The sequence below is a fragment of the Canis lupus genome, chromosome 35 (assembly GCF_011100685.1).
Source record: "Canis lupus familiaris isolate Mischka breed German Shepherd chromosome 35, alternate assembly UU_Cfam_GSD_1.0, whole genome shotgun sequence".
Classification (NCBI taxonomy): domain Eukaryota; kingdom Metazoa; phylum Chordata; class Mammalia; order Carnivora; family Canidae; genus Canis; species Canis lupus.
Genome location: NC_049256.1, coordinates 16,712,284 through 16,730,332, shown reverse-complemented (window position 1 = coordinate 16,730,332; position 18,049 = coordinate 16,712,284). Strand labels below are relative to the sequence as shown.

General features: G+C 47.5%; 1 protein-coding gene across 1 annotated transcript in view; it reads right to left on the bottom strand.

Moving 5' to 3' along the window:
* GMPR (guanosine monophosphate reductase) overlaps positions 1 to 18,049 on the bottom strand; it is a 50,054-nt gene that overhangs the window by 19,227 nt on the left and 12,778 nt on the right. Inside the window, exons 4-6 of the mRNA XM_038584227.1 lie at positions 16,022 to 16,195; positions 5,664 to 5,745; positions 1,151 to 1,257 (exon numbers count right to left, since the gene is read on the bottom strand). Coding sequence (XP_038440155.1) covers positions 1,151 to 1,257; positions 5,664 to 5,745; positions 16,022 to 16,195 — 363 coding nt within the window. The remainder of the gene's footprint in view (positions 1 to 1,150; positions 1,258 to 5,663; positions 5,746 to 16,021; positions 16,196 to 18,049) is intronic.

Sequence of the window (18,049 nt, the reverse complement as noted above, 5' to 3'; positions counted from 1 at the left end):
GTATGAGGATTTATTTTAATATATTCCATGAGTCAACTTTGTTATAGAACCACTAAAATTACACCATGAATTCAGAATTTGTAAAAAAAAAAAAAAAAAAAGAAAAGAAAGAAAAGAAATTATATATATTATATATACACACACATATAAGTGGAAGCCATAGTTGTGAGTTTGTCCTATTTATCCCACAAGTTCTGTCCAGTTCTGAGCATTTTATCTGGAAGGGGAGAGCTAGGATACGTCCTTTTGACTGTGAATGGTAGTCGCATCAGTAAAGGTGGTGCAGAACGGTGGCTACGTCGAGGACGGATACTAACCTGGCACTCATTCATTCACTCAATCCTGAATGTTCAGTGGCTGAGTCTCAGGCTGCGGTCCTAGAACTTCGTGGAAGTGCTGTTAGATCACTGCCTCAGCCTCTCCTCACCTCTATCCATAGGTTTCTCAACCCACAGAAATCCCACCTCTGCCCCCAACACACCACTGATGTGCTCTCAGTCGGGCAACCCATGACCGGTGGCTGGCAGCATGACAGCACCGCAGATGTGATAAGCCAAGATGAGGTCATCTGGAGGAGGTGACCCATAATCCAACACGACTGGTGTCCTTACAAATAGGAAAAATGTGGACATGCAAGCACACGCACACAGGGAGGACACCACATGAAGATGGGAGCTATGGTGCCACCAGCCAAGGAAACACCAGAAGCTCTGGAGCTTGGGAACACAGACTTCCCATAGCCCTGGGGACCCTGCTGACACCTGGATCTCAGACTTCCGGCCTCCAGATCCACGAGACAGTGGGTTTCTCTTCTTCAATCCATGCAGGCCGGGGTGCTCTGTAGCCAACTCTTACATGGCCCTCCCATCCTCTCCAAGCTCCACACAGACCCCCCAACACCTCGCCGACAGTCTGCAGTTGTTGACCAATGTGCCTGCCTCCCTTGGTGCAGAGTAAGTGGGGAGCAGGGCCTGGGTCTCTGCCATATGTCACTGCTGTGACCAAGGTGCCCGGGTCATGGCCAGGCCCACTGGGATGCCATCTGGATGGAGGGCAGCCAGGAAACAGGCTTCCTCGGGGTCGAGGAGCAGGGGACTCCCTGTAGCCCCGGGGGTTCCCAAGCCAGCTCCCTGCCCCGCCAGAGACTTACGGAGATGATGTGACCCTTCAGGCCGTGGGCAGAGTCCGCACACTCGATCACAGCACTGAGCTGGGGGTAGCCCACCCCCGTCTTGGTGCGGGTGGTACACACGGAACCTAGGTGGCAGGAGAAGGGGACCCAAAGAGAGATGGTTGAGAAAGTGCAGGTGGTGACACAAGATGAGCCCCTGCCACCAGCACTCACCCTCACCCCAATTTCCTGGGGGTGATCTTCCTTTCCATGGGGGGAGGGGAGTGGTAATAACCACACCATCTGGGCACGTCCCTTCTGGTCCTCATCACGGTCAACCACTGATGCCCAGATGCCCTCTGCCCCACGCCCCGTCACCATCACCCGCCTGTGACATCACCCCCTCCTCTGCCTGCTTACACTACTCCCATCCTTCTCCTGTGTCCCTCGCTTGTCTGCAAAACCACTCTATACTTCAAGGGACCCCTCAGGCTCCTCCCACAGCCTCTTGACCTTCAACTTTTGTCAAATTTCCAGTTTCTCTGAGCCTCTCGGCCTTGCCTATGGAATGGAAATGGAAACGCTGACAGCACCAGGCTGTGGTGGAGAGTAAGTGGCTGGACAGGTGAAAACTGCTGGGCCTGCACCCCCAGTAGGCCCTGGAGAGGAGGGGGCGCCACTTACCCCATTTCTGCACCCTCTCCCACCCAGTCCCGTCCTCGATGGGCCCCAGCCTCTTCAGCTGCATGATTGGCCACCCTGCCCAGGGTCCCCATCCAGCCTGGGCTGCAGAATCAGCTTCCATTTCAGGACCAGCCACCTGGACCCCTGCGCCCCTCCTTGACCTCTGCCTTTCCCACGGTCATCCCCTGTCCTGGTGGACCCATCTACAGAGTAGCGTCCCAGCTCAGTCCAGGCTAAGTCATGCCCAGAGCACCACCATCTCCAGCACACGACCCCTTGGCTCAAGTCCTGTCCCTCCCTCCCAGCCAATGAGCACCCCTTGTACCCGAACATCACGCAGGACAAACTCCCGAATGTCCAGCTGCCGCCTTCCTCTGCCATCTGTCTCTCCCTCCTGCTCCCCACACTCCAGCCTCTCCCACCTTCCAGGTCCTCTGGCAGAGGGGATTCTCTGTACATGCTGTACTTTCTGTCTAAGGCCTCCCTATGCACCAACCCCTGGTCTGGCCAATGCTTCTCATCTTTCAGGCTTTATCTTAAATGTCACTACCTCGGGGGAGTTGTTCTCCACAGGTATTCACTTCAAAAAGAGGCATTAAATAATTATTTGTTTAAGAATGCAGGGGATCTGTTTTCTCTGCTGGATGGTAAGCTCCACGGACAGTCATTGTTGTAGATCCAGTGCTGAGAATAGAGCCTCGTACATAAGCAGGTGGCTATAAATAGTCACCAAAAGAATGCGTGAACTTAAGAATAGATGAGTCACCCACATGCCTGTGGCTACACTGTTTCCCAGCTCAATCAATGGGGCTGAACTCCACTGCCATTAGGACCAGGCACCAGGAACCCCAGCCTCCTCTCCTGCCCACCCCCTCAGGTCTCTCCCCAGCTCTTCCGGGACAGGACCGGACAGAGAACCAGGTCTAGAATTCCAGGTCTGGAGGGGCGCCTGGGTGGCTCAGCGGTTAAGCATCCGCCTTCAGCCCAGGGCGTGATCCTGGAGTCCCGGGACCTTGGAGTCCTGCATTGGGCTCCCCACTTCTCCCTCTGCTTGTGTCTCTGGGTCTCTCATGGATAGATAGGTAAATAAATAAATAAAATCTTTAAAAAATAATAATAATTCCAGGCCTGGATTCCACAAGAAAAACCAGAAGGCTGGGGGAGACCCCTTTCCTCCTGCATCCATCCTCTGCCGGGCATGAGAAGCCAGCTCCTGATGTCCATCCTTAAGTGTGCTGCTCACAGCCCTGGAGCCAGCAAGCTCCTGTCCCCACCAAGGCGCCCTCTGCCCGAGCCACTAGACCCGCATTGTGCAAGGCTGAACTCATTTCCTAATTTCTGGTTCGTAACTGGCTTCTCTCCTCTCCCACTCCACAGCCAGATCCTCGCAGGAAGGCAGGGATCACCCTCCCTGGAAAGAGCCAAGGAAGAGAGACCTACAGAGGTCAGGCCAATCACCCTCCCTGGAAAGAGCCAAGGAAGAACTTGCAAACAAGGCATGGGAATGGCCTTGATCAAGGCTCACGGCAAAAGGAGAAAACTGAATATGCCGCTTCCCCCAGGGGCAGGGGCAGGTGCCCATTCTTCACGCTGTCATTCACAGAGAGAGAACCCCCAGTGTTTTTTACTCTGAAGAATTCATGACATTTATTTATTTTAAAAGATTTTATTTATTTATTCATGAGAGAGACAGAGAGAGAGAGAGAGGCAGAGACACAGGCAGAGGGAAAAGCAAGGTCCATGCAGGGAGCCCGACATGGGACTCGATCCCGGGACTCCAGGATCACACCCTGGGCTGAAGGCAGTGCTAAACCGCTGAGCCACCTGGGCTGCCCCAAATTCATGATATTTAAATGTAATCTCCAATCAGTTTAAAGAAGTGGCTCGGAAAAAGCTCCTTACTTTTTAGTCCCATCCGTTCTAATAGAAAGCCCTGCCAGGGCTGAGGTTGGGCGCTGGGTGGGTGGTACACGCAGCACGATGGGAGGACCACACCTCTTCTGGGGAAACAGCTTATACGCAGAGAATGTGCAGGAGAGAAACAAGTACAGCCGAACGCTCAGGATTACATCAAGTGCATCAAGAACAGCTCTGAGAGCCAAGGCGGCCGCCTCCACACCTTGACATCCTGTACAGCACGCACCCAGCACAACGGCAGCTAGTAGACACCCAGCTGCTATTTCTGATTAAACAGGTGCCCGGGGACTGTCCTGCTTTTGGAAGAGTCTTCCTGGCCTATTAACAGCCTATTCTATTCTTAGTTCCGTCTATTACAGCCCATGCTAAGTGGGGAGCTCCTTGTAAGAACTGGGTCTTAGTCTCTCTTTGAATTTCCAAAAATGACCAACACTCAGTAAAAACCAGGGTTGTTGGGCAGCCTGTGTGGCTCAGTGGTTTAGCGCCACCTTCGGCCCCAGGGTGTGATCCTGGAGACCCGGGATCGAGTCCCACGTCGGGCACCCTGCGTGGAGCCTGCTTCTCTCTCTGCCTGTGTCTCTGCCTCTCTGTCTCTCATGAATAAATAAATAAAATCTTTAAAAAAAAAAAAAACAGAGTTGTCTTCTCTCTTGCTTGGAATATGTTATGAATTGCCTCAAGAGGCAATATCAAAAGCCCAATCCTGAGAACTTCCCTGTAGGTCACTCAAGTATGCTGGTGAGCCTACAAGACTTCTTCCCTAAGAAGGGATGACTCTCTTCATATATATACATCCTGCTCCCTCAAGGCTGATGATTGTGCCGAGTCACAACACAACCATGTCTTCTGCCTCCAGAATCCATTCCCACACTCTTCTCACACGGCTTTATGGTTTGCTTCCTTTTTCGGTAGTGTTCTTTTGGGTGGGCGGTATTTTAAAAATCTTTGCTGTGTTTTTTTTTTAAACTCCCAACTGAAAAATGTATATCTTCTTTCCTCCTCTCCAACTTTAGTGTTTGTTTAGTAGAAAGATGTGCAAGGAAGAATCTGAAAACATGAAAGCTCATGCTCACGCATAACCAAAGGGGAAGGTGAATGCCAAATTGGCCCAGGAGACAATGGAGCTGGCCAATCTAAGGACAGAAAGGCCCTGCCTGGGGCACCTGGGTGGCTCAGTGGTTGAGTGTCTGCCTTTGGCTCAGCGCGTGATCCCAGGTTCCTGGGATCAAGTCCCGCATTGGGCTACCTGCAGGGAACCTGCTTCTCCCTCTGCCTATGGCTCTGCCTCTCTCTGTGTGTCTCTCATGAATAAATAAAGTCTTAAAAAAAAAAAAAAAAGAAAAAGAAAGAAAAAGAAGTGCCCTAGCTTGTCCCTCCACTGAAGACGCCAATGGGTGGTCCTAGGAGAGGCTGCCCAAGAGGCTATGGGCAAAATCTGAAATGGATAAGTATCAGGTGTGGATCCAGGGGTGGTAACGAGTGGGCCGTGGGTCAAATTCAAATGTGGGCTCAGCTTCCTGCCTATGTGCACTGTCTAGGGGCCATCAAACCTTCAAAGAAACTTGAGTCATCTGTGTCCATTAACTGTCCCCTTGATTCTTCAACCCCCTTGCTTTCTTCTTCAAGGTATATGGGGTCATTAAGGAAATCTGCATTCTCTTCCTCCACTCCAGCACTCTGAAACCAGGACCTCACATTCTACCCACACCCCAGCTCCTTTAAGACGTTCCCTGGATCAGAAAGAGACCCCATGATATGTTCTAAAAGAGCTTCTTTTGGAAGCTCAACTTCCAAAAGTGGTGTGATGCTTCTAAAAGAAATGGGCTTTATGCTTGTGGCCGGGTCACCCATGGGCTCCCTTCTGGCCACATCTCCAACCTCCCCAAACACCCCACTCACCCCCGCAGCACCCCACCACACAGCCTCCGCTGTGCTTCCCAGCAAGTCTTACCTGGTCCGACACCCACTTTGATTATGTCCGCTCCAGAAAGAATAAGCTCTTCCACCATCTCCCCTGTTACCACGTTCCCTGCCTGAGACAGAAAGAACACAGCCCATGGTCACAAACTATTCCCGGTAATACAAAGATGAGTGAGTGAGGGGCCACGCACCTGGACACATGGTCAAACACATCCTGAAGCCATCAGGAGGCCTGGGGGGGCAAAAGTGGGGTGGGCAATGGACTGCATCTAGATTCACTGAATCTAGGTCTGAATTCTAGATCAAATCTGAAGCTGGTGGGTCAAGATACTTCCCTGGTTTCCTGCTCTACTGACTAGGAACACAGAATGTGACACCTGAGACCACATTTGGGGGAGCTGACAGCAGGAGAAGGTATGCCAGGTGTCTAATTGTCGTACTACAAAAGACCAGAGACTTGCTGGGGCAGAGCTTCTGAACATGTCTGTGATGGACAAAATCCTACAGAGAACCCAAATACAGAAAATAAGCAACGAACCGCTTGGTCAGATGATTATCATCTCCACTGTCTGGCATAAAACGTCTCAGGGACTCTAATACCCCTGAAGAACTGTTAGGAACTCCAGGGGCTCAGGATTACAAACCCCAGTGATCATCACACGACAGAAGTGCCTGGGTGTCCACCCCAGGGTTGGTGGTTCCCACCTGGACACCAAAGGACACATGAGCCTTTAGGGAACAACAGCACCGAAGCTTGCTCTGATTTCAGAACACGAGGCTGTGGCCCTAAGAACAAACACGGAAGCCAGAATGTGGCAGAGGCTGACAACTGAAAGGATGCATCTGATTTGAAGCTTAGACAAGCTGCAGGAGCCAAGGAGCATGAAAATAGACCTTTTTATTATGACTCATTGCCCTGTGGATTCTTCAGCTGGTCCATGGGGTACCTCGTAAGATGCCTGACTGAATTCTCACAACGGTACGAAGTCTAAATTTGGGAAATGCATCCTTTTTTTTTTTTTCTTGCATTGAAGCCCCAGTGTCCTTTCATTGAGTTCATTCCTGGGCTTGGTGAGGATGGGTCTTGGGTGGGTATTTTCCTATTTTAACTTGACAAAGTGACTTTTAACTCTATATGAAAGTATCTTAAAAAGATTGATGAGGACGGCTCAAAGCTACTCTAATTCAACAGCCAATGGAAAATGGAAACATGCTAGACAGTTTAGGAAAAGGACCAGTTTATTGAGAATATCATGCATGATGAGAGCAGCATCACATGCTGATGAAGAGGAGAACAAGGTTTCAACAGAGCTGGGGAAAAGGATCTTCAGAAACAAGATATAAATTCTCATTCAGGGGCACCTGGGTGGCTCAGTGGTTGAACATCTGCCTTCGGCTCAGGGCCAGGGTCCTGGGAATGATTCCCACATCGGGGTCCCTGTGGGGAACCTGCTTCTCCTTCTGCCTATGTCTCTGCCTCTCTCTGTGTGTCTCTCATGAATAAACAAAGAAAATCGTTTAAAAAATAAAAATAAAGAAATAAATTCTCATTCATACTTTTCCCCAAAACTAGCTTCACGCGGATTCAAGAGTTAAATGAAAGGTTGTGCTCTCACTGAGGAATCACTGAATTCTCTCTCTGAAACTAATGATATGCTATATTAAAGCTTAAAAATTGTATTAAATTTAAATAAATAAAAATAAATAACAAAAGTTGTGCCTCCCCCCATATTTAGACTACCCTGAAGATTTGTAATTACCATAAAAGTGGAAAAAAAGATGTGTACACACACACACACACACACACACTCATACAATCAACAAAAGTCAGAGAAAACGTGGCAGAGAAAAATCCTGCAATTATGACAAAGGTTACTAATATAAAAGCTCTCCCAAATCTGCAAAAGAAATGTTAACACCTCAGATTAACTGCCAAAGGATGTGAACAAACTAAAAATAGAATTAAAGTAGACAATGAACACAGGGAAAGTGTTCACCCTCACTAATCATCACATTTAAAATCAGAGATCAAAAAAATAAAATAAAATAAAATAAAATAAAATAAAATAAAATAAAATAAAATAAAATAAAATAAAATAAAATCAGAGATCACTGAGGTAGTACTTTTCACTTAAATTATCAAGGACTACAATCACTTAATACCAAAGAGGAAGAAGACACTATTTTTCTCTGCCCGTGCAAGGTCTCCTGTAGTACAAGTTTTCCTAGAAAGCAATTTGTCCATACAGAGCAAATGCAAAAATACGCATATTCTCTCATCTAGTAAGTGTACTTCCAGGATCCTCTCCAGAGGGAATAATCGTAGCTGAGCTCAAAGATTTAACTACAAGAATGTATATTCTTTCTAACAGCACAAAACTGCAAATGTATTACCCAAAATGGTAATGTTCAACAATCTGATGTTTTTCAGCTACATGAGGTTTTTAAGATTGGACTGCTTAATCGCTTTCAGTATCATGTTAGGGAAAGGAGAAGAAAACAATAAGATGGGCAGCCTGGGTGGCTCAGCGGTTTAGTGCTGCCTTTGGCCCAGGGCATGATCCTGGAGTCCCAGGATCGAGTCCCATGTCGGGCTCCCTGCATGGAGCCTGCTTCTCCCTCCGCCTGTGTCCCTGCCTCTCTCTCTCTCTCTCTCTCTCTCATGAATAAATAAATAAAATCTTAAAAAAAAAAAAAAAGAAAACAGCAGGATCTCAATTTTGTTAAAAACAACAATGATGTGGGACACCTGAGTGGCTCAGCAGTTAAGCATCTGCCTTCAGCTCAGGGCGTGATCCCGGGGTCCAGGGATCGAGTCCCACACTGGGTTCCCTGCATGGAGCCTGCTTCTCCTTCTGCCTGTGTCTCTGCTTCTCTCTCTGTGTCTCTCAGGAACAAATAAATAAAATTAAAAAAAAATTTTTTAAATAAATAAAGTAAAAACAACAATGAAAAAAAAAAACCCCAAGTATATGTCTATGTGAAAACATACACCAAGAAGCTAACAAATTATGTATAAATGAAAGAATTACACAACTTTTACTTAATTTTCTTCTTTAAAATTTTCTGGATTTTACAGTAGGAACTTCATTACTTTTTATTTTTTTAAAGATTTATTTATTTGAGAGAGAGAGAGAGCGAGTGAGAGAGCACAAGCGGGAGGGGGAGAGGGAGAGGGAGAAAGAATCCCAAACAGATTCCTGACTGAGCATGGAGCCCGATGCCAAGACTCGATCCCAGGACCCTGACGTCATGACCTGAACCAAAACCAAGAGTTGGATGCTTAACCGACTGGGCCACCCAGGTGCCCCAGGAACTACATGACTTTTATAACTAAACTCATGGCTGAGTTTTGAGTTTTATTTTGTTTTAGCACAAGGACCAACATAAACTTTGTAGCCGAGAAAGAATAGGAACCTGAGAAACAAGACTCCAAGCTCTCAATTCTTCCTCGCTGATGATCTTACTAAAGAAGAAAGCCTTTTTTAAATTTTAAAAATAAAATAAAAATCAATTCTAAAAATGAAAATACATACATACATACACATATACATACATGATTCAGAGGAAGTTACTCTGAGCTCCCCACATAGCACCCTGTTCTGGTGCTGCCAACAAATCATTTTGTTCTAAAGGGCCTACACTTTATTCAAGATAAATGAATCCGAGTCAGTTCGTGATGGATGTATCAGGGCCAACCACGTAGATTCAAAGTAAGTTTAAAAGCAAGAGGAAGGGCAGCCCCGGTGGCTCAGCGGTTTAGCGCTGCCTTTGGCCCGGGGTGTGATCCTGGAGACCCGGGATCGAGTCCCACATCGGGCTCCCTGCATGGAGCCTGCTTCTCCCTCTGCCTGTGCCTCTGCCTCTCTCTCTCTCTCTCTCTCTCTGTGTCTCTCATGAATAAATAAAATCTTTCAAAAAAAAAAAAAGCAGGAGGAAGGTGACCCTGTCCTGGTGGCCGGAGGCTTGCACAGGTGTCCACGTCCCCCCTCGGCCACCTGTGTGGCTCTTTAACTGGGGTTGAAAGGCAGTCACTGCAGAGAAGCTGCTGTATGGGAAAACCCAGAGTGACCAAGAAACACTTCCAGCATGATGACAACTCAACAAGAATGCTGAAGAAAAAGGCAGGATGGGTGAGTTTCCATTTGTAGGAGCAAAAGAGCGGCCTCATCAAAGGGGAAGCCAGAGGAAGGCAAAACTAGGGAGGGGAAGAGAAAGGCAAAAATCAAACATGAGAAGGACAGCAGGACATGATCAGGCCCAGGCCGGATTTGTTCTAGGAAGCAGTGCCTGGGGCGATTTGGGGTGCTGTGAGGGTGATGCTGGGGTATGGAGCCAGCCAGGGCGATTAGGGAGGATCCAGCCTATCTGGGCCTGAAACACCTCCTGTGTGGCGCAGATAGCACGGCCAGAACGTGGCGCACCTGTAGTACATGCTCATTGCCCAGGCATTTGTGACAAAGCACAAGCTCTGGACTCTCCAAGGAGGTGGGTCCCAAGGAACCATACCCCCACCCCGACACTTCTCTAGCTCCTATGCTCTGCTGGCAACCACTGCCCCTCCAAAGTCAAGGAGAAGAGTGGAGGCCCAGGGAAAAGAATATAAAAAGCAACACGACTAAAGGGGTCCTCTGGGCCAAAACCAAAACCAAGACCATTTTGCCCCAATTTTTCCAGCTTTCCTTTAGACCCAGACATCTAAGTCACAGTTAAGTTCAGAAAGACCTGGGGTCTACTGGCAGATCTTCACGTACCAGGCAACTAGGAAAGAACCCTGCGTCTCCATTTCTCCTGTTATGACCTGGGACCAGCCACACCCACTCGTGTTGTCACGATAAGGTTTACAAAGAAAGTTCTATTCAATTCCTAGTACAGAGCCCAGCTCTCAGTTTTGTGCTCAGTGAAATGTTAGGTCCCTCCACTTTAGAAGAATGGTTTCTATAATATTGCTCTTCTGCTCCCCCTCTTTTTTTTTTTTTTTGACTTCATTGTGGTCAAATACAAGGAACATAAAACTTACTGTTTTTAGCGATTTTTAAGCAGACAATGCTGTGCAGTCACCACCACCATCTGTCTCTAAAACTTTGCAACATCCCTAACTGAAATTCAGTACCTATTACACAGTAACTTCTCTACCCACCTTTTATTGGCTCTGCTGAGGACCCCTAACAAGAAAAATCCTTTCTATAGGATGATATAAGGCAGAGGCTGGCAAACAGCAACAGGTTGCATCTGGCCTGTGGAGCAGTTTGCCAACTCCTGACATACAGTGCTGATATGCTGTTGCTAGTACCTTCTCCTAGGCACACAGAAATGTCCCTACACCTGCCTGTGGAAGCAGGAAGCAAGAGAAGCTATCAAGGTAATGCCCATCTTTTATGGTGCATTAAACTAAGTTTACTACGGAACTCCCAAAGATAAACATCACCTGGATCTGAGGCCCTTCATAGCTTCTGCCAAGTTCCAGTTCACACTAGTTCCAGAAAGAGGGTAAAATCAGGAAATCCAGGCAACTCAGCCTAAAGGGCGCTGTCCGGCTAACCACTCCCTTGGACTTCAGCGAGGCTGGCTCCACACTCCACAGGTGAGGCTGCCCACCTGCAAGCAATTCTACAGAGTGTCCACCTCCTTGGGAAGAGGGATAGAGCAGGAGAAGGTGGCCCCTGTGGCTCTGAAACGTGTCTGATCCTGAGTGCAGGTGACTGAGCCACTGGCCACGCACAGAAATGCTGAGGCTGTGCCCATGGCTACCTGAGGACCAGTCCACACTGGTTAAGGTGGCATTTCCCAGGGGTGTGGAGCTGGGCCTCTAGTCTACTCTGAACGGTTGGGGTGTTACAGACCTACTTCCCCAGGACCAAGTCACAAAGAGCCACTAGCACAAAACAGTTTCTCAGACGCTGTATAGGGACGTCTATGTCCCAACAAGTTGGCACGGCTGCCGGCTGCAGTGCGGTATAACTGGAAGATCACAGGCCCTGGGGGCAGGTGATCTGGCTCCGAACCCCAAGCCCACTTATTGGTGGTGCGATTCTCAGAAAGTTCCCTGAGCTCCCTAAAATGAGTTTCGCGTCAATCAAAGTAGGTGCTACCAGCCGTGCTCAAAGATTTGAGATCATTAGAAGTGCCTCACCCATGCTAGTGCCTTTTCCTACAGTAACAGGTTATTCTTCTTCCTCTCTGAAAGCCACCAGGCAAATGGCTCTAGGATCTACTACACTGTCCTACCAGCCAGCAGGACCCTTTTCTGCCAAAGTTTCCTAAAACTCGCTGCTTCTTCCCTCCTTGCATGTGGCAAAGTGTGCCTTGGGTGAAAGGCAAGGAAATGGGGTGTGCACGGGAATCCAGGGAACAACCAGATCTTACTCCTGCCGTAGACGCCCGGAACCTCCAGACTCAACCAAGACCATTTCTTTTCTTTTCTTTCTTTCTTTTTTAATATTTTATTTATTTATTTGACAGAGAGAGAGAGCAAGAGAGCACAAGCAGGAGGAGTGGAAGGCAGAGGGAGAGGGAGAAGCAGGCTCCCCACTAAATAGGGAGCCGCACTAGGGGCTCCATCCCAGGACCCTGGGGTCATGACCTGAGCCAAAGGCAGATGCTTAACTGACTGAGCCACCCAGGTGCCCCAACCAAGACCATTTGTGAGCACCCCTCTCCTTCACTGTCCTGGAGCGATCATGATGACACTCAGCATCCATATTATATATCTTTTGGTTCCAAAACATTGGACAAATGGTAATGCATCCATAAGCCATAAGAGAAATTACACTTCCCCAAACCAAGGGTTTTAAGAATACTGAAGGTTTCCAAAATGAATCCCAGATTTCAGGGGTCAGTGCAAGCAAAGAACGCCTCGGGAATAACGTACTTAGCTCGCCAGAGTCCCCGTTCACTGCTGGGGAAACCAACAGAACAATGAAAACACATCCCAGAGCCAACCAGCAGATGCTAAAGAGGCACTTGCTGGTGGCGGCTGCCCAGAGGGCCGTGGGAACTCTGCGCCAATCTCTCCCTCCCAACCTCATCCCCATGGCAACTCCCAGGGTCTGCATTGGTGACAACGCTCTTTCCCCCATACTACCAGCCTACCTCCCTCCTGCACTGCCCCGCTCCCTGGTCTGCATCCCTGAGGGGTGAAACGCCACTGAGTTCTCTGGGTTCCACAACGGGCAACTTGCCTCAGCTCTCCGCAGGGCCAGCTGTGAGCTGAAACTCACAGGCAAGTGTTGGGAGTATATGATAGAAAGTTCTGGAACTCTCACTGATTTCTGCAATCACGTATTCTTTTGAGAGAAGGAGTACCTGTTTTCTCCAACTTCTTAAAACAAAAATGAATACTCTCCCATCCCATTTTCCATTCTTCTTCTCCATCAGCCCTTCCATCTCTCATCAGTGCTTCGGGCATCTGTCCTCAACGGTACGCACAACCAACAGACAATTGTTTGTGAAAACTGCGCTGTGCACACATCACACCATCTGATCCCCGTGCCTCCCCGACCCACCAAATTCTCCAGCCATTATTATCATCCTTGACCCCCTTTTCATAGGTGAGGGAAATGAGGTTATGTGACTTGCTCAGTGTGACTGGGATCATGTGGTCACACACCAACTTCAGAGGCACTAACTTAGCGATTCTAACGGTGTCACAACCAGCGACAAAGTAGAACAAGGGGAAGGGACAGGTGGGGGCAGGTGGGCAACAGTATTAAAGACTTGTTCCTGGGGCACCTGAGTGGCGCAGTTGGTTGGGCATCTGACTCTTGATTTGGTCTCAGGTCATCACCTCAAGGTCGTGGGATGCAGCCCCGAGTTGGGTTCCGAGCTCAGCAGGGAGTCTGCTTGACATTCGCCCTCTCTCTCTCCCCCTACTCACACTCTCTAAATAAATAAACATATACATACATACATAAAATTTTTTTTAAAAGTCTTAAAAAAAATAAAGATTTGTTCTAGGAACAATGGAATACCTACTACATAGCTTACCTAAAGTGTGGCTGCATCTCAATATGCTACTGGTCAAAACATGACAGGAGAACACAGCAGGGTTACCACTTATAAAAGGTCCAAAAGCAGGCACGGTTAAATACCGTTAAGAAGGCATGAGCAGTGGTGAAACCAAAGACACCGAGAGGAAAAAAAAATGATGGCTAAAGTCAAGGTGGGGCTTTGTCTTTTGTGGGAATAGGAGCTTCTGAGTGTAGGGGCACTGGAAAGTGCTATCTTTTAAATACCCATGTTCCAAGCACTTGTCTGTACGTACGCTCTATTTCACAATTTAATGCAAGAATTACCAGAGGAAAAAAAGGGGAACCACTGAATGGCCTTACTAAACCCATGTCATTTCTGATTCCTAACCCTTCAGAATGAACCCTTATACCCCCTAAATGCCAGTGGAGGTAAAATACAACTTCTAAGTTTATCAGTAGTCACTTCTATCCCCAGCACAATTAACACATGAGGTGAACTAGAAAGATCTGGAAGATCTAGACCATATTAACTCAGATAAGGAGACCCACCAACAGCAATCCTGGGCCTGCTTTATCTCCTTCTCTCCACAAGGAATAAATAAAGGAGTCCTCTCCTGGTCAACACAACATTTTTCATGCTCTTTCTAGTGCCACTCAGTGTTTCACAGAATTTATGTTCAATACCAAATACTGGTTAGGGGTACCAGGTCCCAGCGAAGGGCCTGGGCGGGGGCTTCTGCTCTTCTGGGAGTCCAGCTCTCTGTTCCTTCCCGCGTGAGAAAAAGTTACAGGTGACTGGGGGCAGAAGAGCCTCCGGATGCTAGGTGCTAGATATGCACCGCCTGGCTTCAAATCCTCGATTCGTTGTTCGGTATTGATATGACCTTGTGAACACTCCAAAGTGTAAGACCAGATTAGACTCAAGATTCCTCATCTGTGATAAATTCAGGAAAATTCCTGTTCTTTAGAGAAACACTATGTGGAAGAGAAAGAACAGATGTGAACCTCCTGAAGCCTGGGGGTACTCAAAAAGCAGTATTACTGTTATCAAAAACTACAATGACATAGGACACCTGGGTGGCTCAGTCGGTCAGGCATCTATCTGCCTTCGGCTCAGGTCATGATCTCAGGGTCCTGGGATTGAGCCCCAGGTGGCCCCCTGCTCAGTGAAGAGTCCACTTCTCCCTCTCCCTTTATCCCTCCCCCAGTTAGTGCATTCTCTCTCTCTCTGTCAAATAAATAAATAAAATCTTTTTTAAAATGACACTGCAGTGGGCAGCCCCGGTGGCCCAGCGGTTTAGCCCCGCTTTCATCCTGGGGTGTGATCCTGGAGACCCGGGATTGAGTCCCATGTCGGGCTCCCTGCATGGAGCCTGCTTCTCCCTCTGCCTGTGTCTCTGCCTCTCCCTCCCTCTCTCCTCTCTGTGTATTCTCATGAATAAATAAATAAATAGTTTAAAAAAAAATGACACTGCAGCACTACTCTGGAGGATAAAAGGATTTTTTTGATCTCCCACCCGATTTCTCATACCATACAGCTGGTTGACCTTGGGACAACTCTTAATCCTTTCTTCTCATAGGACTGAAAAGCATAAAAATACTTATCTTAAAAATCCTTGTGAATCCTTAACGAAAGATTTAACTCCACTAATAAAAGGAATTCCTGTGTCCCAACTTCCTTGTGATGATGAAATTCAAGGAGAAAAAAAATGCAAAATTATCAAAAGCGGAGACACAGGTTAATTATCTAGTGGACGGTCCATAATTGTCACATTAACTAAGACCAGTAGAGAGACATATAATAACAATGCAGACTTTCTGAAAACCCACATTTAACCCAAGAGCTTCTAGTCCCTTTGTCTGTAAGTCCGCCTTTCCTGGCAACAGCAAATAAACTTTCTGACCAGTGAAGGTGTTCGTAATTAGGAAGATACACAAAAGGCAGGCAAAATCAAGAATAAAGGTCTTGACAAAACAATACTCCACAGCTGATTTGCAAATAATAGTGGGCCACTTGGACTCCTGTTCACATGGGGTATTTCACCTGTTACAAGACAGTTTTCTACTGGCAAGTTAGGAGAGGGCTACAGATGACCCCAAATGGTTACACTCAAACCCAACTGCGCTATTTTCATTTTTTTAAACATAAACTCTTTAGTAAGGGGTGACATAGACCTTTGTTCAAAGGTATCCCATGCTAAGAAACATCTGATGCTGGTGGGTAGATATAAAAAGCCAACACCCTGTGATGCTCATCTGGACTTTAGTTTTTATGGAGAGCCAGTCCGCATACTTTCATAGCCTCTGCCTCTTCTTTTTGTAATGATTCGCAACTCATCTCAGTAAGAAGCTCCCCCAACACGCTGAACAGCCCTCTTTCTGCTTTCCCCCCACCTAGAGGGTGTTCCACTATACCTACCATGATGGTATGTTCTGGAAATTTGGCACGCACCAGCTTCACGAACTCCACAAAATGTTCTGAGTACCCGTTGGCCACATCCAGGCAAATAAACTTGACCTGCGGCACCGCTTCCAAGATGCCACTCATCTTTTCCAGATCGCTCTTCCCACTGCCCGAACTCACGGCTACGTGCTGTACCAAAATAAACCAAGAGGCACCAGATGTGAGGAGGGAGTAGCATCCAAAAGTCAGACCCTGCCTCCACCCATTCTGCTGTTCTGAGAGTGCAGTGAGTCTCTGAGGTCTATGTGGACCAAATAATACACCTGCAGTGGGTCCGCTCAAGAAACACACAACAGCGGAGGTAAAAAGGAGATCCACTCTCGGCCACAGAATCTGGCCAGTGATCAGATGTTTAATTATTCAGGAAACCTAGTCCTTGGCTTTTCCTCAATTTCCTCGAGCTGTGTGGAACTCTGAACCATGGAGCTGCTGGTTCGAATTCTGCTCTTCTTGGAAAAGATGGGAGACAGAAGAATGAGGGGCAGCCAGCTGACACAAGCTTCCTCCCACCAGAGCTGTGGGTCACCCGAGCAGCTCACGTGGGGACCAGGAGGGAGTGGAGGATGTTTCAAACTCCTCTGATAAAACTCCTTTCTATCTGTGTTTTTGCTCTCAATACAATACGGTGACAACATGCAAATCATAACCTACACAAAAAAACTGCAACACTCAGGGCTCCTATCAAAAGGGCAAAATGTCCAAAAGGTCCAAGAACGGACGAGCCTAAAATGATCTTTCCCAGCTGCACCTGTCTGTGTTTACATCTGAAGCCACCACAGCCCCCTCAGCAATACCCTCTTCCCCAACCACCACAGCACCAAGGCTCTCCAACCCGCCCCTCGGCTTCTGTGAAAATCTGCACTTTGGAAGATTTGTTTTTAGTAATTTATGCCTTAGTGTAACTAAATCTTGGGGTTGTGCTCAGGGTCACCATCTCACCTCTTATAAGAATATATTTTAGGGGCATCTGAGTGGCTCAGTAGTTGAGCGTCTGCCTTTGGCTCAGGTTGTGATCCCGGGGTCCTGGGATCGAGTCCCACATCGGGCTCCCCACAGGAAGCCTGCTTCTCCCTCTGCCTGTGTCTGTCTCTCTCTCTGTGTCTCTCATGAATAAATAAATAAAATCTTAAATTAAAAAAAAAAAAAGAATATTTGTATTTTATGTCACTTCTCTAAGCCAGGAGCCACAAGTTGGGGGGACATATCTGAATATCCTTTGTGATGCCCCTAAAATTGCAACAATGTATTGACAACACAGATGCTGAATGTAAACAGCCTGGTAACTTGATACATGTTTATTCCAGTTTTCTGTGTTTACACCAGTTTTCACGCCTCCCGCTGCCAGTCTGCCCAGTGCTGGCCCAATCCATCCCTCCCACTAGAGCTTTGTCACCTTTCCTATTTTCCCTCCCTTTTCTGTTAAAGTTTGGCAAGTGGAACTCAAGGTTGGTTCATTTCTCTCAATGTTACCAAGTTTTTGACATTTTCCTCTTTTTAATTAGCCTTTAATTTGGTCAGAGGCAGAGCAGTAAGTCAAATGATCGCGCGCGGTAATGAAGGACAAGGTTCTAATTAACAACACATTGCCAAAAGCTCCCGTACAGCAGTCAGAGGTATGGCCCGCTCCCCTCCCCTGCAAAAAATCATCACTCTCCAAGCTTCTTACGGGAAGGAAAAAAGGTGAAGCAATTAATATTCATTCAAACATGATATGGAAAAAATGCAGGACTTGGTACTGAGCCAGAATTACTGTATCTCCAAAACCACCTTCTCACTAATCAAAATGTACATTCGGCACAGCCAAGGAGACAAAGGGGCCAGTAAAACCTCAAAAGCAGTATAATATGAAGTCACTTTCCAGACACAATCTGATCACAGAGGAGAGCATCTCCAACGCAAAGAAAACCTCTCTGGTGGCGCTGGCTCAGAACCACGCAAATGTGCCAGGTGGCAAGTCAGGTGTGCTGCATAATAAAAGTTTTT